At 42.0% G+C, this 20,856-nt stretch overlaps 1 protein-coding gene across 8 annotated transcripts in view; it reads right to left on the bottom strand.

Moving 5' to 3' along the window:
- Positions 1–20,099, bottom strand: part of gria1a (glutamate receptor, ionotropic, AMPA 1a) — a 103,861-nt gene extending 83,762 nt beyond the window's left edge. For 2 of the 8 annotated variants that reach the window (XR_009790476.1, XM_061787722.1), the window contains exons 1-2: positions 19,991–20,098; positions 18–408 (exon numbers count right to left, since the gene is read on the bottom strand). Coding sequence is in view for 6 of the 8 variants with exons in the window: in XM_061787722.1 (XP_061643706.1) it covers positions 18–105 (88 nt within the window). In the remaining 2 variants the exon portion in view is untranslated. Of the gene's footprint in view, positions 1–17; positions 409–19,990 lie in introns of those variants that run through there. The other 6 variants (XM_061787716.1, XM_061787719.1, XR_009790477.1 and 3 more) reach the window with 5 other exon arrangements.
- Positions 20,100–20,856: the final 757 nt, after the last annotated feature.

The following is a 20,856-nucleotide window of genomic DNA, read 5'->3' as shown; positions in this document are numbered from 1 at the left end:
TGCGGGATCGTTCTTACCTATATTGATGTTACTTGGGAAACTTGCGCTGGAAGCCGAGCACATCCCCAGGAAACTGGTGAAGAGGATAGTGAAGCTTCGCTGCATATTTCCTTTTGCATTGGCGAAGGGAAGAGAGCCGAAATCCGAGCATACATAGGTTTCCTCCGCGTATTCAACTTCAAAACACCTCCCGTGCGCCAGCACTCCACCCGCTGCTCGTTAGCGCAACATCATCTTCACCGCCATGGACTCAAAGAGAGAGACAGAGACGACGATGATGATGATGAAGGCGGTGGCAATGGCGAGAGGAGGTACCTTCCTCTCTCCTGCTCTCCCTCGATCTGCCGATGCTCTCTTGTCCTTGGCTGCTGTTGTAGTGATGGAGAATGTCTTCAGCGTTCGGGCGCGCTGCAAAAAAATGTGCACGCCCAGGGACAAAAAAACAACAACAACAAAAAATGTTTACTCTGATCGTAAGGAGCTCACACTGCCCGGCTGGGACTTTAAATGCTTTTGGACTCAGAGTTGAAAGGCTATCAACAAATGGGAATCTTGAAAGGGGAGCTTATGCTTTTCAGACTTCAAGCTTGAATAACGTATTTTCCGTAGGGAGCCCTTATTGGGCAAGAAATTAAATTAAAGTTACAAATATTTCAATTAGTGTCCTATGAAGCAATGTTTTCCCATGCCGCTAACATTTATTGAGTCAACTCAAGGCACATATTTTACATCAGAAAACACCTCCAGAAAAAAAAATGTCAAAAAAAAGTACATAACTTGGCACTGAAATAATGATGACACTAGACTTCTTTGATTGAATACAAAGTTGATATACTGAGGGAAGCCATGACTGACAGTATTTAGTTTTCTGAATGGCGACAGACAGATACAAAGTTTAATTGTACCTTCTGCCATCTAGTGGGAGAGCATTTAATTCTTCTGCCAATCACTATACGCTGCTGGTATAGATATTATGAACAAATATACATAATCTGTAGTCAATAAATAATCATTTTCAGGACAATTAAGTGAAATTGGATAATTTCCCACAGCATACCTAATGATGTCCCACGGCAGAGTAAGGGAATCACTGCTTTTGCCTTAAAGGGTTAAAACCCATAAATCCCTTGAGGTTCAAGGTGTGAAAGTTGTTGCATGATAAAAGAGCAATTAAAGACACTAATAAAAACAAGAGTAATTCTTGCCATGGCTTGGTCAGCAGGCTAAACATAATAAATCAAAAGCCACCGAAATGAAAACAGATTTAATATGCTGGAAACATTTGAATTGCAAGTAAATGCGGTTTAGACGATTTTTTGTGGGGTGAAAACATTCCCTGGAGGAATTGATTTAATATTGCAAGAGTCCACTCTTTAAACTGATGCTTTTTAAATACAACATATTAAAATACTGACTTTTGCTCTGCATGCTCCCCTCCCCTTTGCAGCAAGCAGGACTGGTGAGCTGCTGATAAGGGAAGGTTTATGATTTAAACCATGTATTTACAGACAGCTACAGCCAATTACCTCTGAAAGAAAAGGTACATGCCCCCCATGTTTTTGTACACTCGGAAAAATGAGTCAACATCCCATGGGATTGATTGCAAACTGCACTGCGGTGTGATATCTTGGTCCTTATTTGGAAAACGAAGTTTTAAATTGTGACTTAGACAAAATGAGCGTTAGACAAGCAAGATTTGTCAGAGAAAGGTAGAACGGTTTCTTTATCTAGAATCGGTTTCCTGTCTTATTACTTGCACAACAGCGGCGATATGACAAAACTTAGATAAAAATATTTAAATCGTATATCCTTAAGCGAATTTCTATTGTTTCCAGATGAGTAGAAAACTTAACCTCTGGCCTCCTGTATAATAATGCAGGAGCAAAGTGGCAAGTATATATATATATATATATAAATATATATATGTATAGATATATAGATATTTTATTTAATGACGAGTGGGGCGGCACGCTGGACGACTGGTTAGCACATCTGCCTAACAGTTCTGAGGACCCAGGTGCAAATCTGGTCTCCTCTGTGTGGAGTTTGCATGTTTTCTCCGGGTACTCCGGTTTCCTCCCACATCCCTAAAACATGCAGGGTAGGTTAACTGAAGACTTTAAATTGCCCGTAAGTGTGTATATGTGTGCGAATGGTTGTTTGTCTATATGTGGCCTGCGATTGGCATGCGACCAGTTCAGGGTGTACCCTGCCTCTCTCGCCCAGAGTTAGCTTTTATAGGCTCCGGCACGCCCGCGACCCTACTGAAGGTAAGCAGTACGGACAATGGATAGGTAGATGAATGGTGGCGGGATGGGTACTAAAAACAAGGGTTTAGCTTTGTTCTTTGTATGCAAGACGCTTGCATAATGCATATGTAAACATTCTGGTTTCATAGTGTTTATTTCTGAGTGTGCCAAGCACCACGAAACCGCTTTTTAAAGCCTAATTAATGCAAATAGCTCTTAGAATAACAGTAGTAATGATGGCAAACTATTCTGAGGTAGAATACTGGCAATTGCTTGTTATTCTACATTAAGAATATCTCAAGAAGACAGAAAGGAAAGTACCAAACGATATCTTTGTCATTGATCACAAGGTGAGTGTCTGTCTGAGGTTTTTAATAGAAGTCTGTGTGAAGCAAATAATGAACCAATCCATCAAAATACTTCCTGTGGTTCCACTCCAGTGGGGGTAAGAGTAACTCATAAACATGTTATTCCTTTTAATTTGAGCCATTACTAGACCCATGCTCTCAGAATGTGTACATCATACAGGACAAAAGTGTTGATAAGATAGGCTAAGACATAAAACAGAAAAAAATTGGAGGAAAACAAACTGGTGGAGGTGATGATGGAAATAATGACAATGCAGTTGTTGTGGGGCTGTCTTGGTTGAGAATGTGTATCAATTATTTGCAGTTTTGCAGTTTTTGTGGCAGGGCTCAGTCTACGTCCTCTGTGAATAGCAAGGGTTCACTGTACAGTATTTGAATTAATGGGTCACAGGCGGACTTTAAGGCCAAGTGCTGATCTCCGGTTGTGTTGAAAATCAACAGGTTCTGTTTCTCCCCATTAGGAGTCTAAACTACATAGAGGTCAGTCAAAAGCTGGAGGAAAGTCTTCAACGGCACGCAAAGGAATGAAGCCAAGAGGGAAGAAACTGGCAGAGAGTTAGTGGAGGCTGGCTTAGCGTGGTGAAATCCAATTTCTTGGTAAGTTCAAAGCCTGGATCCAGGAACAAGTTCTCTGACCACTTCTTGATTAGGTGGTTATGTGACTGAAGTTACATTAATATCTCTTCAGCTGGCATTGAGGTGAGGGCCATTAAAAAGTGGAGGTCTGAGGAGACTGTTGACCAGGCTGAAGCGTGTTTGCAGCATTATTTGCTGATGAGGGTAGTATCACCAGGACAAGCGGGACTTGGCAGCTTCCAAGACTGCATAACAACAAGGCCCAGGAAAAGGAGAGACACCACGTGATCCAGCAACAAGTCAGGGTTGGAGGAAACCAATGCCAGAATGCTTGCGGTACAATACCAAGCAGCATGGACTTCCTACTCTTTTTATATACTGTCCACCCTCTTTAGAGTCCGGGTGAGATAGACACTAGCCCATTTGACTTCAGTTGAGTGGGAGGCCACACTCTGGACTGGTCGCCAGTCAACCCCAGGTCAACATAGACAAAACAGCAAAATAAGCATTCATACTCACATTCACACCTAAGGACAAGCTAGAGCCTTCAATAAATCTAACACGCATGCTTGTAGAATGTCATATGAAGCTGGAGTACCCAGAGACAGCCAATGCAAGCACAAGGCCAGAGCCCAGATTTGAACCCCAAATTCAGAACTGTGAGGTAGATGTGTTAACGACTCATCCACTCTGCTGCCCAGCACAGACTTAAGGTTGATAACATTTAGTCACTCATTCTCCTGAGCTCAACCACACTCATCTCCCGCGGACAGCAGAAAATCTAACATGCCAACTGTGCCATGGAAGCAGATCTCTGGCACACATATGAAACTAATGCTTGAAAACTCCAGGAGAAGGGCATTAGTGGTGGTGGTATGACCAAGTACTGCGGAAACCATGACTACTGGGATGTCTCGGCGTAGGCAGTAACATCCAGTGAAGCTATTCATTATCTTGGTCAAGGTTATAGAGAAGCACACAACAGGGCACACAAACCCATCAGGTGGGCTTATGGCATCAGCCCAGGACTGGCAGCTGAAGGTCAAGCTGGGAAGACAGCTCAAACTTCTAGAAACCAACCATATTGGTGCACTCAACTCAGGCCTAATATTATTCTGATGTCAGAAACATCACAGCAGATGATCCTGCTGAATTTGACCTGGTGAAGACCAAATGTAAGCATGTGGAAGGAAAAAGAAGCGACTTGCTACAATCCAATTCAAGATGACTGTCAAAGGTTTGCTGAGTAGTTATTCTACAGGACCTTTAAGCAGATCAGGATCAGAGGACTGCATATAATTTTCAGGGGTATTCAACGCAAATACTTGAGGGAATAAGGTAAATGTAACTTTTCTTGTAAGCACCGCAAAGTATGCGTTAAAGTAACATTATATTGAAAATTGTTGTAGGTTGATGACTGATCAGAACAATGAGATTATGTGGGGAAAATTGCAACTAGGCCCTGTTGTCTGGTTCAAAATAAATGTTTCTTGGCTCTAGCCAATCTGTTTGTAGTTTACATGTTTTCTCCGTGCTTGTGTGGGTTTTCTCACCATTACCCCTTGAACAGGATAAGCAGTAGAAAAGGTTGCCGACCAGTTCAGGGTGTACCCCACCTCTCGCCCGAAGATAGCTGGGATAGGCTCTAGGATGCCCGCGACCCTAGTGAGGATAAGCGGTACGGAAAATTAAGGAATGAATGAGTACTGGTATTTTGTTTGTGCCAGACTTTTCAATTCCAAAATTAAAAACTATATTTTTGAAATGAAAATTATGTGATGACTCTTTTGTAACTTTTTGTGGACCTTTTTCTGACATTTTCTTGACCATTTTGGAACAATTGCAGAAAATGAAAAGCAATAAAAATAAAAGAGAAAACAACAAAATTAATATCCTGTGATTGGCTGCTGACCTGTCCATAGTATACCCTGCCTCCCACCAAAAGTCAGCTCAAAAAATGTCACAGGTTTGAAGCAATTCTCTGAAACTGAAACCAATGATGCTATAGCAGGCAATTTTTTTTATGCCATTACCTATTCAGAATTCTTTGCTGTGTCTTTGTGATGTAGCAATCACATGAGGAAAACCCATTTCCATATGCAACGATTTAACACTTTGGGCTTATTACATGCTTTATCTGCAGACTCAAACACTCATTCCCTGACTGACAGACACTGTGGACGTAAACCAGTCTTGGAGAAATGCCCTACATTAGCACAAAATCAATAAGAAGCAGACTGCCCTGGACTCAGTGGATTTGTCTGATTTCTGCTCAGCACCTTAATTGGCATGAGTTATTGACATTCTTACAGTGATTAGTCATGCCTATAATTGATTCAGAAGTTCTTTTCAGTGAGGGTGCCTGTCTTTTGGAAGTTTGGGAAGATAGAATGACTATGTCTTGAGGTATTTAGAAAGTTAATAGCACACTTGTTTAAAACAGAGCAAGGAGCTGCTTATCTTTTAGAGTGTGCTGCTTGACTAACTATATTTTTCCTTTTTTACAATCGGCGCGGTGGACGAATGGTTAGCACGTCCATCTCACAGTTCAGACGTTGTGGGTTCATATCCTACCTTCCTGTGTGGAGTTTGCTTCTCCCCTTGCCTGCATGTTTTTTTTCTGGGTGATCTGGTTTCCTCCCACATTCCAAAAACATGCATGGTAGGTTAATTGAAGACACTAAATTGTCAATAGAGAATGTGAGTGTGAATGGTTAAACTTTATTTGTGCCCTGTGATAGGTTGGTGACCAGTTCAGGGTGTACCCCACCTCTCGCCCAAAGTCAGCACACCTGTGACCATAGTGAGGATAAGTGGTACAGAAAATAGATGGACGGATGTATTTTTAAACAATTTCCATGTGGCATAAAATCACAAGCTTCTCATCACTAAAGTTGTTGAATGTTCATGGTCTGGAACTGCAAAAGTCACCAGGAGAAGTGTCCAGGAGGTATTCTAACCAGATGCCCAAGCCACCTCATCTGGCTCCTCTCAATGTGGCGGAGCTCTACTCTGAGCCCTTCCCGGATGACCAAGTTTCTCACCCCTTCACTAAGGGAGAGCCCAGACAACCTGTGGAGAAAACAAATTTTGGCCGCTTGTATCCGTGATCTTGTTCTTTTCGTCACAACCCACAGCGCATGACCATGGGTGAGAGTTGGAACGTAGATCGACCACCAAATCAAGAGCTTTTAAGCTTTTGGCTCAACTCCTTCACCACGACAGACTGATGTTGAGTCCGTATCATTGTAGAAGCTGTACCAATCTGCCTGGTGAGTTCCTGCTCCATTCATCCCTCACTCGTGAACAAGACCCCAAGATACTTGAACTCGTCCACTTGGGGCTGGATCTCATCCCTGACTTGGACAGAGCGCTCCACCCTTTTCAACCCCAAGGGACACGATCGAATGACTTCTCCAAGTCCACAAAGCACATGTAAACTGGTTGGGCGAACTCCCATGCACCCTTCAAAACAATGCCTCAGTGTAGAGTGGGTCCACTGTTCCATGGCCAGGACGAAAACCGCACTGCTCCTCCTGAATCTGAGATTTGACTTCCTGATGGACCATCCTTTCCAATACCCCCAAAAAGACCTTACCAGGGAGGCTGAGGAGTGTGATCCCCTTTACAGTAGTTGGAACACACTTTCTTAAAAAGGGGGACCACCAGCCCGGTCTCCCAATCCAGAGGCACTGTGCTCAATGTCCCGTAATAATGCAGAGGCGTGTCAACCAGGACAGACCCACAACATCCAGAGCCTTTAGGAACTCTAGGAAGATCTCAACCACCCAGGGGTCCTGCCACTGAGGAGCTTTTTAAACACCTCGTTAACTTCAATGCCAGAGATAGAAGAGCCTGCCTCAGAATACCCCATCCCCACTATACGCACTCAATGTCCTGCAGAGAAAAAAAAAAAAAAAAGGACTCTACAGGCCCATCCATCCATCCATTTTCTGAGCCGCTTCTCCTCACTAGGGTCGCGGGCATGCTGGAGCCTATCCCAGCTGTCATCGGGCAGGAGGCGGGGTACACCCTGAACTGGTTGCCAGCCAATCGCAGGGCACATAGAAACAAACAACCATTCACACTCACAGTCACACTCACAGTCACAGTCATGCCTACGGGCAATTTAGTCTCCAATTAATGCATGTTTTTTGGGATGTGGGAGGAAACCAGAGTGCCCGGAGAAAACCCACGCAGGCACGGAGAGAACATGCAAACTCCACACAGGTGGGGCCGGGGATTGAACCCGGGTCCTCAGAACTGTGAGGCTGATGCTCTAACCAGTCGTCCACCGTGCCACTCTACAGGCCCTTTCCCAAAAAATTTATATGATGGAAAAGTTTATATATTTCCATAATTCCATTGAAAAACTTAAACCTTCTTAGTTTAAACAATTTCAAGTACATATTTGTTAATTTTTACCTAATTTGGGCTTCCAGCTCATAAAACCCTCAAAATCAGGTATTCAAAAAATTAGGATACTGTGACGAAATCAGCCCAAATTTAGCAGGCCATAAATGTTTTAAACTGAGTGTCACAGGCTAATCATCTACGAAACTCAAAGCACCTGCACAGGTTTCCCCAGGTGTAATTAAATTGCTTCAGTTTGGTTCAATTGTCTCAGTTGGGTTCAATATGGGGAATATTTTATATATATATATATATATATATATATATATATATATATATATATATATATATATATATATATATCTTTATATATATATATATATATATATATATATATATATATATATATATATATATATATATAGGTTCAATATGACAACTGGCCAGAAGACCATCATTGATAACCTCCATAGGATGGGTAAGCCACAAACATTCATAGCTCAGGAGGCTGGCTGTTCACAGAGTGCTGTGTCCAAGCATGTCAATGGAAAGTCTAGTGGAAGGACAAAATGTAGCAGGTGAAGATGCACCAGCAAGAGAGATGACAGTGGGCTTCAGCAGATTATCAAACAGAGAAGATTCAAGAATCTAGCAGAGATCCAAAAAGAGTGGAATGAGGTGGCAGTCACAGCTTCAAAAACCACCACATTCAGACGCATCCGAGAGATGGGCTACAACTGTCGGGTTCCTCAGGTCAAGCCACTTCTGAGCCTGAGCCAACAAAGGAAGCGTCTCAACTGGGTCAAAGGACTGGACTGTTGGCCAGTGGTCCAAGGTCCTCTTTTCCAATGAAAGTAAAGTGTGCCTTTCATTTGGGAATCAAGGTCCAAGGGTTTGGAGGAAGACAGGTGAAGAACAGAACCCAAGCTGCTTGGGGTCCAGTGTGAAATATCCACAGTCAGTCATGATTTGGGGTGCAATGTCCGGTGCAGGTGTTGGTAAACTTTCTAAGCTACTTAAATCTTACTAAGATTTCTTAAATCTTTCTTTCATCTTCCAGCAGGACCTAGCCCCTTCCTATACCGCCAGAGGCACCAAAACCTGGTTTGATGCCCATGTGCCCACAGTGCTTGACTGGCCAGCCGACACGCCGGATCGAATCCCCATTGTGAATCTGTGAGGTATTATGAAGAGGAAAATGAGGGGCACCAGACCCAAAAACAAAGAACTGACAGCAAGCATCAAGGAAATCTGGGCTCCCATAACTCCCAGGCAATGCCACAGGCTGTTTGCCTCAATGCCATGGTGCATTGAGACAGTGATTAAAGCAAAGGGTTTCCCAACCAAGTATTGAAGATTAACAAATCTTTTTGAAAAGTACCATACTTTGATTGATTTACTGTGACCCTAATTTTTCTTTTTTTTCTTCCTACAAGAACTGAGAAGTAAATAGTGATTTCTACACAGTATTCTAATTTTTTGAATTACTGATTTTGTGGGTTTTATGAGCTGGAAGCTCAAATTATGTAAAAATAAACAAAGAAATACTTGAAATTGTTTAAATTGTGGGCCCTGAATCTATAATCTATGAAAGTTTAACTTTTTTAATGGAATTATGGAAATAAATAAACTTTTCCATCATATTCACATTTTTTGGAAAGGGTCTGTATATCCCCCAACTCAACGTCCCCTGCCTTCCCGGGGCGTGGTCAAAACTCTGCCAGAGATGGGGGTTGAAACTCCTTCTGAGAGGGGACTCTGCCAGATGTTCCCTGCAGACCCTCAAATCTGCTAGGTTAGACTAGTATCTTCCCCTACCATAGGAGCTAACATACTACCAGGTGGTGATCAGTTGACAGCTCTGCTTCTCTCTTCGCCTGAGCATCCAATACATAGTGCCGTAAGTCCAATGACACGCCCACAAGATCTATTATTGAAGTGCAGCCTTGGGTGTCCTGGTGCCAAGTGCACATATGGACATATGGACGCACACCAGCTCAGGCTCCTTCCCTGCCAGAGAGGTGACATTCCATGTACCTGCTTTAAATTCCTGTTCAGATAGGTTTAAACTGAATGACTTAAGACAATGCCCATTATATGTACAGTACTCTTCAGAGTCCAGGTTTCAGAGAACTTCAAAAACTCTGAGGTCTTTATGTGCTGACTGCAGTGTATCACTGCAATCAATATAGTTGTGGAACTAGTAGCAATCCTTTGCAGTGTATTGAAAGGGATAGGGTTATAAAAATACAGCAGCTGGGTTGAGTCATGGGGTTACTCCTTGGGGGAGTTTGGGCATACTCACTTAAGGCATACAACTACTTTCAAGGCTTTCCAAGTTATGCAATGCGGTAAACCAGTTTATGCAAGTCGTTCACAAATGGTGATCCTCAATGTTTGGCCCTTTCAGTGTTATATTCCCACAGAGACTTTATATACAAAGAGCACAGTCAGTCGCTTGATGCCAGTTATCAAGCCAACACCATAAAGTGGGAAACATTGAGTGGTGGGGGAATAAACATGTTTTTGTCCTCACTGTCCTTTTAGGGCTATTCTCTGTTCTCTTTCATGTGCTTCCTGCATAATTGCCTTGCCCATCCACAAGCCGCAGGGGAAGTGGAGCTCTTGCAATGTTACTGGGGTAATACTGATTGATGGAGTCGATACTTGTGCAGTTCCAGACCATTGAGCAAATTATAACAGTCGGCATCATGATTAATCCCTGACGGGAAAATTGAAATATTGTGAATACCTGTGAACCCGCAGAGAACATCAGGCAATACAATATAACCAGACAGAGCCTTTTGCATCAATTGCTTCACAATATAGAGAGACAGAGGGAATGAATGGCACAATGGTCATTGCACCGGACTATTGCGATATTAGCCATTCGAACTGCACTAAGTGCTAGAGGACTCTGCATCTTTTTGCACAATTGTTGTTTGTTGTTGTTTTTTGTCAATGTCTTTATGTCTCCAAAGTGTTCTGTAAATTGACTGTCTGTTGTACTAGAGCGGCTCCAACTACCGGAGACAAATTCCTTGTGTGTTTTGGACATACTTGGCAAATAAAGATGATTCTGATTCTGATTCTGATGACACAGATGGAACTTGTGGTACCATGTCACATTGTGTCAGAGAAGTGAATTTAAATTAGACCAAAGTCATTTGGACCAGTTAATAGTGAAGAGTGAGATTTTTTGTCACTCCAGCAAGGACAATGTTTTACAGTCGGCTGTATTACTCCGTAAGTAAGTAAGTAATGCTTCAATTTAGAGGCAGGTAATTGACTGTTGTTAACAACAACACAACCACAACAAAAAACAAATACAGTAATGAACCCCATTCACCTGTTATAGACCACATAAAATAAATGGAACCCAGCATAAAAGCATTAACTGATTCATGGACTCATTAAAAAAAAAAACGAAAAATCTGAACAAATTGGAGGTCAACCAGTGTCCCCTTATGTGTTGTTTACGACTTAAGATGTTATGTAAAGCATATAATTTTTTTTACTTTCAAGAAGAGAAAGTAAACACTTTATAGGCACCTTGATGTTTTGCTTAAGTAATTAATAAATTGCAAATTAAAATTACAAATCCAATGTGAATGCTTAATGCTGGTTAATATTAATCCCCAGATACTATGCTGTGAGCGATATAGTCATGATATCATGTCATTGGATGCCTTGCTAGTGCTGAGAGGTAATGCCATCATATCTGATTCTGTACATAAAGTAATTGAATATATAATTTTATGTCAATAAATAAGTGTTTTGTGTTACAAACACCCCCCCCCCCCCCAAAAAAAAACATATTTAGATCTTTTATCAAGTTAAGTGATTAGGAATCAAAGTAGCTGTTTATTTAGATCTGCCCCAAATATCACAATGTTTTCATAATTCAGATTTATATTTGTGTTACTTCTCAAAAGCTTCTTCTTTTATGATTGTGTAAGTTGATTATTATGTTTTACTGCCGCTTTATCTACAACCCCAATTCCAATTAAATTGGGACGCTGTGTTAAACATAAATAAAAACAGAATACAATGATTTGCAAATCATGTTCAACCTATATTTAATTGAATACACTACAAAGACAAGACATTTAATGTTCAAACTGATAAACTTTATTGTTTTTAGCAAATAATCAGTAACTTGGAATTTTATGGCTGCAACATGTTCCAAAAAAGCTGGGACAAGTGGCAAAAAAGACTGAGAAAGTTGAGGAATGCTCATCAAACACCTGTTTGGAACATCCCACAGGTGAACAGGCTAATTGGGAACAGGTGGATGCCATGATTGGGTATAAAAGCGGCTTCCCTGAATTGCTCAGTCATTCACAAGCAAAGATGGGGTGAGGTTCACTTCTTTGTGAACAAGTGTGTGAGAAAATAGTCGAACAGTTTAAGGACAATGTTCCTCAACGTACAATTGCAAGCAATTTAGGGATTTCATAATCTACGGTCCATCCGTAAGTGCAACTTGAAACTCTACGATGCAAAGCAAAAGCTATTTATCAACAACAATCAGAAATGCCGCCGGCTTACCGACTTCATCTAAAATAGACTGATGCAAAGTGGAAAAGTGTTCAGTGGTCCGACGAGTCCACATTTCAAATTGTTTTGGGAAATTGTGGACGCCGTGTCCTCCCGGCCAAAGTGGAAAAGAACCATCCGGACTGTTATCAACGCAAAATTCAAACGCCAGCATCTGTGATGGTACGGGGCTGTGTTAGTGCCAATGGCATAGGTAACTTACACATCTGTGAAGGCACCATTAATGCTGAAAGGTACATACAGGTTTTGGAGAAACATATGCTGCCATCCAAGCAACGTCTTTTTCATGGACGCCCATGCTTATTTCAGCAAGACAATGCCAAACCACATTCTGCACTTGTTACAACATCGTGGCTTCATAGTAAAAGAGTACGGGTACTAGACTGGCCTGGCTGCAGTCCAGAGCTGTCTCCCATTGAAAATGTGTGGCGCATTATGAAGCGTAAAATACGATAACGGAGACCCCGGACTGTTGAACAGCTGAAGCTGTACATCAAGCAAGAATGGGAAAGAATTCCACCTACAACGCTTCAACAATTAGTGTTGTTAAAAGAAAAGGTGATGTAACAGAGTGGTAAACATAAACCTGTCCCAGCTTTTTTGGAACGTGTTGCAGCCATTAAATTCTAAGTTAATGATTATTTGCTAAAAACAATGAAGTTTATCAGTTTGAACATTAAATATCTTGTCTTTGTAGTGTATTCAATTAAATATAGGTCGATTTGCAAATCATTGTATTCTGTTTTTATTTGTTTAACACAATGTCCCAACTTCATTGGAATTGGGGTTGTAGTGTTTTTCAGTACAACAGCTGTCTGAAAATTTTGCCTCAAAAAAGCATCTCAGTAATAATCAATCGTATACATAAATACATTAGTTCTGTGGGGCAAACAAGGCCACTGCAAACAAGCTCAGACACACTTATGGGGGAGTCAAAGTAGAATCAATGATACTGTAAACAGGACCTCAACCTGTCAACCCTCCTTTATATGCTTGGTGAACTTTGGCTGATTTTTTTTACACATTGCTGACAACCTATGACTGAAGAGATGTGCCCAATTATGGCATTAAATATTTATAGTCACAATAACCCGAACTCTGGAATCTGATTTGAAAAGCTTTTCTTCACACATACATAGATGGTTAAAGATAATGGCTCATGTGTCACAGTATACAGTACCTTGCTGGTATTAGAGCTGGCAGCACCAAGAAGGCAACCACACATAAAATATTTGCCCTGGGAAATCATTGTGGTTGATCAATTTGGATGCGAGAATGTATGTTAATGTCACCACAAACCATTCCCGCTGCAGCTGCAATGAGCACTATGAGCTCATTTAATCAAGAACTTTAATAAGCTCAGTCGTCGCCTGACTGACTCTGTATTTACAGGGAGTCACTGAAAATGAGGATAGAGAGGAGATGAAAAGGTCAAGGGGCAGAGGTGGTAAAAGCACGGACATTCTGTATTTAGGTAGAGCACAGATATTTGTGTAAAAAAGTAAAATTACTGATTCAACTCTTTTGCTTAAGTAAAGGCAAAAATGTACTGACACTAAAATGCACTTAACCACAAAAGTAAAAGTGAAGTTTTACTATCAATTATACTGTATACATACACGTTTTGATAACTTGGCTCAACGAAAACCGCATCTGCACACAACAGCTTCCCCTTAACTCTGGCTTTTATGCTATCAAAATGTGTTCCCTTGCTTTGCTGTTATGAAATGATTAGTAAAAGAATAATTCATTAGCTAGTACTGAAAAAAAAACTAATACAGGCCGCGTAGTGGTTGACTGGTTAGCACATCCGCCTCACAGTTGACATGTTGTTGGCTCAAATCTGGACTTCCTGTATGAAGTTTGCATGTTCTCCCAGTGCCTGCGTGGGTTTTCTCTGGGTACTCCGGTTTCCTCCCACATTCCAAAAACATGGATGGGAAGACTTTAAATTTTCCTTAGGTCTCAATGTGAGTGTGATGTGCGATTGGCTGGAGACCAATTCAGGGTGTACCCTGCTTCTTGCCCAAAGTCAGCTGGGATAGACACACCTACAACCCTAGTGAGGATAAGCGGTACAGAGAATGGATGGATGGATGAAAAAATACATCTTACCTCTTTTGGCTCTATTTTATGTGACTATTACAAATCCAGCACTGCGCTTGGTGTAACTTTGCGAGGAGATGGGCAAGATCTGGTTTTGGTATTTTCGTGGAGCGGTGTACCTCCAACGCAGTTAAAAGTGGGTTGTCTGCAATGGTGTGGGTGTCCTCACAACCGACTTCAATCCCATCGAATCAAAGCAGACATCTCTATATGTAGAAGAAGATACAGCGATCCGTGTGTGACTGGAGAATTGTAAATTAGCGGGTATCTTTATTAAAAACAGGATGAGCTGGTGAAAACCACTGGAGACTTAAATACGAGTCCTTGGACCTCATGTATCTATATCCACTTCAACAAGCCTGTTCACCCCCCAACCCTGCCGCCCACAGTTTCCTGCCGGCCAATGGAATGTTTTAATAAATAATAATGATGATGATAATAATAATAATGTTTTCAATGCATTGCTTTCTACATTTCGGAGGGTTCGATTTCCGCTGTTCACATATTCATGAATGAAATACGTTTGATTCATCACACGTGTCCGCGCAGCTTGCGTATCTGTCTGCTTGCACCTCGATCAAATTCACCAAGATCGCGTTAGACTAGCTGTACCAAAAGTTAGAAGTGGTCTGAACAGCCGTACATTTCTGCTGACTTCCAGTTACCAAATTGTCACATGCGCCTAGCTGATATGAAAGGACACACCCTGGTTGCCTCGGTATGCCCATCTTGGCCCAGACTGGTCTGCCAAATTGGCAAACATGCCAGTGAAACTTGAGGTTGTAAGAAAATCAAAATACTGTACGCCACCAGGCGGCACGGTGGACGACTGGTTAGAGCGTCAGCCTCACAGTTCTGAGGACCCGGGTTCAATCCCTGGCCCCGCCTGTGTGGAGTTTGCATATTCTCCCCGTGCCTGCGTGGGTTTTCTCCGGGCACTCCGGTTTCCTCCCACATCCCAAAAACATGCATTAATTGGAGACTCTAAATTGCCCGTAGGCATGACTGTGAGTGCGAATGGTTGTTTGTTTGTATGTGCCTTGCGATTGGCTGGCAACCAGTTCAGGGTGTACCCCGCCTCCTGCCCGATGACAGCTGGGATAGGCTCCAGCACGCCGCGACCCTAGTGAGGAGAAGCGGCTCAGAAAATGGATGATGGATGGATGTACGCCACCATTTGCGCTCCGGAGCATGTTGCGCTGTCTCCGAAAATAGAGCGTGTGTTTTTTCAGATTAGGCATATTTTAAACGGTGTCTTTTTTGGTTTTATAACTCCATTGCATCATTATAGTTAATGCTCCCTGGTTTATGATCCTACATGTTGCTGCTGCAACTGTTTTTATCAGACCCCAAGATATCAATCAATCAAGCTCTCAAGCGCGGTTGACTTTACCACTCTGTTTTGTCGTGTCGTCACTTGCAGATTATTATTTTGACAAAGGGGTAGTACAGATCTGTTTTCAAATGTAGGGATTAAAGTAAATATTTGTCAGAATAATAAATACGCGGCACGGTGGACGACTGGTTAGAGCGTCTGCCTCACAGTCCTGAGGACCGGGGTTCAAATCCCCATCCCGCCAGTGTGGAGTTTGCATGTTCTCCCCGTGCCTGCATGGGTTTTCTCCGGGCACTCCGGTTTCCTCCCACATCCCAAAAACATGCATGGTAGGTTGATTGAAGACTCTAAATTGCCCGTAGGTATGAATGTGAGTGTGGATGGTTGTTTGTTTATATGTGCCCTGCTATTGGCTGGCGACCAGTTCAGGGTGTACCCACCTCCTGCCCGATGATAGCTGGGATAGGCTCCGGCACTGCCGCGACCCTAGTGAGGATAAGCGGCTCAGAAAATGGATGGATGGATGGAACAATAAATACTCAAGTACAGACACACTGTAGCTGAAAAATCTACTTCAGTACAGTAATTAAATATTTATACTACATTACTTCCCACCACTGCTAAGGAAGAGCATGGATCCGTGAATGAACATTTCAGCAAGGACGAAGGCCTAACTTAGCCCTGTCTTGCAGTGACTGGGCATCTGTCTGCAGTTGCACCTTTTCTTTGCCTGCTGGGATAGTCTACCATGCTAAGGTTAAGCATTGTACAGAAATGATGGATAGATGGAATAACCATCCCTTACACAAGCTGACTCATTCGTATCAAAAATAACTTGGACATAGGTCTCCAGTAAAAACTGGTAATGAGATGAGGTTTGCAAAGAGATAGCAAAGGAACTGTTGAGCTGTCCTGCAGCATAAGCATGAGTAATGCAGGTGAACATGGTACCAGTTTGTGGGTCAGCAAAGCAGGTCACACACATATAAAAGAAGAACAAAGAAAAGCACACGACACGGTGTATGCAAACGGACGGGGATGTCTGCAAATTGTTAACGGTGTCTTTTTTGCAGGGTTATTTGTTTCAAGGTTTATCATGTTTATTTCATGTATACGGTGTAATCTCCACTCTCAAAGGCCTTAATGTTTAAAAAAATTTGATGTTCACATTAAATGTAGCAGAAGTGGATGTGTTTGTGTACACCCAGTCATCTGATCACCATAACGTTAGCTGATGCTCGCACTAACTGGTAGGTGGTCACGTATGGTATGCTGCTACTGTATTATACAATACTTGTCACTTATCAAAATGTAGCTTGTTTTACCATTTTTATAGTACATTGCTGGTTAATTTTACACATTTGATACAGTTTAATATACTAAAAAATGAGTGAGACACATTTGTGACACTTTTATTACACACCCATTCATCATGACAGGCAGCCAGCACTCCAAGTTCACCTTCCTCATAGTCCAATCATGCCAGGGTTATTCTGCAACCACACATAATCGGGCAGGTAGTCAGTGCAGATATGCTGGTACAGTGGAACCTTGGGTCAGGAGTTTAATTTGCAAACGAGGTAATCCATCCATCCATTTTCTGAGCCGCTTCTCCTCACTAGGGTCGCGGGCGTGCTGGAGCCTATCCCAGCTATCATCGGGCAGGAGGCGGGGTACACCCTGAACTGGCTGCCAGCCAATCGCAGGGCACATACAAACAAACAACCATTCGCACTCACATTCACACCTACGGGCAATTTAGAGTCCTCAATCAACCTACCACGCATGTTTTTGAGATGTGGGAGGAAACCAGAGTGCCCGGAGAAAACCAACCCAGGCACGGGGAGAACATGGAAACTCCATTAGAACCCCGGTCCCCAGAACTGTGAGGCAGATGTGCTAACCAGTCGCCCACCGTGCCGGCACAGGATAATCAGTCAGATTATCTGATCATTGGGTCTTTAATGTTGACTATCATAGCTATGCAGATGACACACAGTTATATTTAGCAGTGTCTCCAGATGACTACAGTTCAATCGGGGTGTTGTCTCACTATCTGAATCAAATAACTGTCAGCACCTCCCCATACATATTAACCGGTTCATGATGGACAAACGTTTGGGGACCACTAAGCTATAGAAAAGACATTAAAGTTCTGCTACGGGTCACCAGTAACTGGTCTATGCATCACTAAATGGTTTAGGTCCTAAATACATTAAAGAAATGCTAATGGAATATAAACCCAGTTGGGCTCTGAGCTCTAAAGACTCAGGTCAGATATAGTGGAGCACAGGGTCCAAACCAAATATGGTGAAGAAACATTTTTATTTGAAACACCCTGTGGAGCAAATACTTCTCGATTCCCATAAAACCTCAAGAGAAGTGTTTACGTGTTTTTGTGAAGGTCAAAGCACATTTAGTCTGCCTCAAAATCAATTTTCTTTCAAGTTAAAACATCCCTTGTGTTTTTATTGACCCATATCTCTCAAGTGGCCAAGACTATTCTCTGGTCACCTAAATTGTGTTTGTGACAAAAAGGAAGGGTAGCAACAAGCAATTAAAAGAATACATATGTCTATGTGAGATGTAGAAGCAGACAATTAAGTTGGGTGCATTCAACATGTTTATACTCAGTGGAGACTTGCCCGAGGATTGACCATGAGATTTTTGTGTACGTACGTATTTTTATGGGCATGTGTGTGCTGGAGTGCTGAATTTGTGCTTTGAAGGAATGGGTAGCCAATCTGCTCCTCTGCAGATTAACTCTCTCATCCAAGACCCCCCCTGTTTGTCAAACACAACACCCACTATCTCTAGTGTCTGTCTTCTCGCTCATTCATCCACTGCCTCACATCATTAACCCCACCCCTCAAGGTCCTCTCTTCCTGCTCACCGTCAATTAGGCCACCTGAACCCCTGAATTTCATCGTGAAGGCAATTTATCTTTAGGTGTGATTTCGGCGTTATTACCGCCGTAGGTTCGCATTGTAGAAAGTTGTTGCAGCAGAGTATGTAAAGCAAAGACAGAGACTGTTGTGAGCTGTCGGGAAAAAAATGGGATATCATTGTACCTTTGAGGTTAGAATGGCTTGTCACTTAGATTGTAAGCCTCTCTGTCCTGGCTGCTATGCAAATAGAATATGCAAATAAACACTTTTTTTGTATTATTTTTATTATTTTTATTTAATTAATAAAAGTTTTTTACAAAACGGACAGAAGGCTATTTAACCTAAGAAAGCAGTATTATGCACTGCACTTATTGCAGTTCAAATTCTGTTGACTGTTATACAGTACCTGTATTTGATTTGTGGATGGTTGTTCATATGCTCGTCAGGTAAGACATTTTGAAATGGTATTTTTGGTTGAGTGTTTATTACACAATACTTATTGTGACGTTTATTATTTTATCTCACACCAACAAATACCCTATATAAAAAAAACTAAAATACTGAAACTAATAAAAACTAAACTAAAACAAAGCATTTTTGAAAAATAAAAACATTAATTATTATTTGAAAAAAAAAAAAAAAGTCAAAACGAATGTATAATGGAAAATCCCTAACTATTATAATCCTGGTTGGGACACAATTATTTTTCGAGGACTTTGCTTAAGAATGGCAGATTTGATTGTTGTTCACTACTGCAGCATCAATATCGATCCAGGTCTTTCTCTGCGTAATCTTGAGACGTCTACCACTGCCTTTTCCGGGTCCACCCCACAAGGTGTCGGACTTCTACTGGAATGTTCCATCATGCTGCTGTTCGCTGTCAAGATGGCTGGCTATCAGTTGGTGACCAACGCTTGCTACTCCTCTGGTAACATGGTACCTTGGGTGTATGGGCATCATTTTAGGTCATTAGAGAAAGCGTGAATAGGACATCTTTTTTAGCAAATACAGTAGTTGCTGGTTAGGTTATAGGTAAATCATGAATAGGCGGGTGTTTACTGTACTGCTTTTGTTCCATTGATACTTTAGTTTGAGAACTAACTGTTTCAAAAAAGTCTACAAAAGTTACAATTAATTTGCAGTCCAATAGTTATATTTGTTTTGACTTGATCGAGGGCCAGAAACAAAGTCCCACCATCCTTTTTGTTCTGACATTGTGTTGAGTCCACAGGCTTCACTCCATCTGGCTCGCACCGTTGTAAGAAATGGCGTCTACTTCTCACTTCTTTCACACACTGAGCCAGAAAACACTGGGAAAACACTGCCTTCTGGTCAATTTGCCAAGCGTCTGACCACTTCCTGTCTATTCTTTGAGTGTGTAACAGGAGGCTCAGCTGACGATATTAAAGCATAAAGGAGAGAGACGAAATAAACAACATATCTTCATGACCCAGGGGAACTCTTTACACCCCCTTTCAAGCATCAGGATGGAGCACTGGAAGCGGGAGAAGGAATAATCAATAAGGAAAGACAGATAAGGGTAAGAAGAGGTACCTTGGATGTTTGCGGTGGCAATAGATGTCAGAACGGGAGTGAGAAAACGCAGGTGGCTCTCCCACACATTCTTCTTCTTTGTTTCAAATGTGCTCATCTACTGTAATTGTGCTGAGTGCTCTGGAAAACAGATAAGAAGACAGAGGGGGTTAGACATGTTGGGGAAGAAGTGTCGTAGCATGCAGCATTGGGTTGGATGAGACGAGTCAAGAGGAGGTGTGCGGAACAGCGAGGGTGCTAGCACACTGTGTGCTTTCATTAGCAGTCTAAATGCTAATGAATAAGTTCCTAGCTTTGAAGATGCAGCTATGTTAAATATGCAGGAGCCATCCATTGCAGCACATCGAGAAGGAAAGGGCTGAAGAAAGAAGGGAGAGGGGCAGCGATAGGGATGGGAGGATGAGAAAAGGAATAGGGAGCTGTCTCCTCTACTCTAATTGGACATGATGTCTTAGAAATGGGCCATATGGAACCTGAAACCTCCTAGTGAAAATCCGTTTGGAAAACTGATGATATGAGAATCGCCGCCTTAATTGTTGCAAATAAGCATTGGCGTGACTTGTCGCTGTGTGTTCGTCTGCTCTCCTCCCTGCGGAGACAGATGCAGAGTTGGTCATTAGTGTTAAGTCAAAAGACATTAAGCCAAGCAGCTTGTGGTGCACTAATGACCAGGCAGTTTGAAGCGATGACAACCAGGGACAAATCTTAACGGTTTCATTTTCATTCCTCCCTGAAGGAATGAAGCATGTGGTGTTTGGTTTTAGGGAAACGCAAGTAGCCTATATGATTTCAAGACTGCAGAAAATACTAAGGAATATTTTTGTTGTTGAAAAAAAAAAACACCACAGAAACAACACTAAACACAA

The sequence above is a fragment of the Phyllopteryx taeniolatus genome, chromosome 10 (genome assembly GCF_024500385.1).
Source record: "Phyllopteryx taeniolatus isolate TA_2022b chromosome 10, UOR_Ptae_1.2, whole genome shotgun sequence".
In the NCBI taxonomy this organism is placed as follows: Eukaryota; Metazoa; Chordata; class Actinopteri; order Syngnathiformes; family Syngnathidae; genus Phyllopteryx; species Phyllopteryx taeniolatus.
The sequence above is the reverse complement of the archived record's forward strand: the minus strand, read 5'-3'. Positions and strand labels throughout refer to the sequence as shown.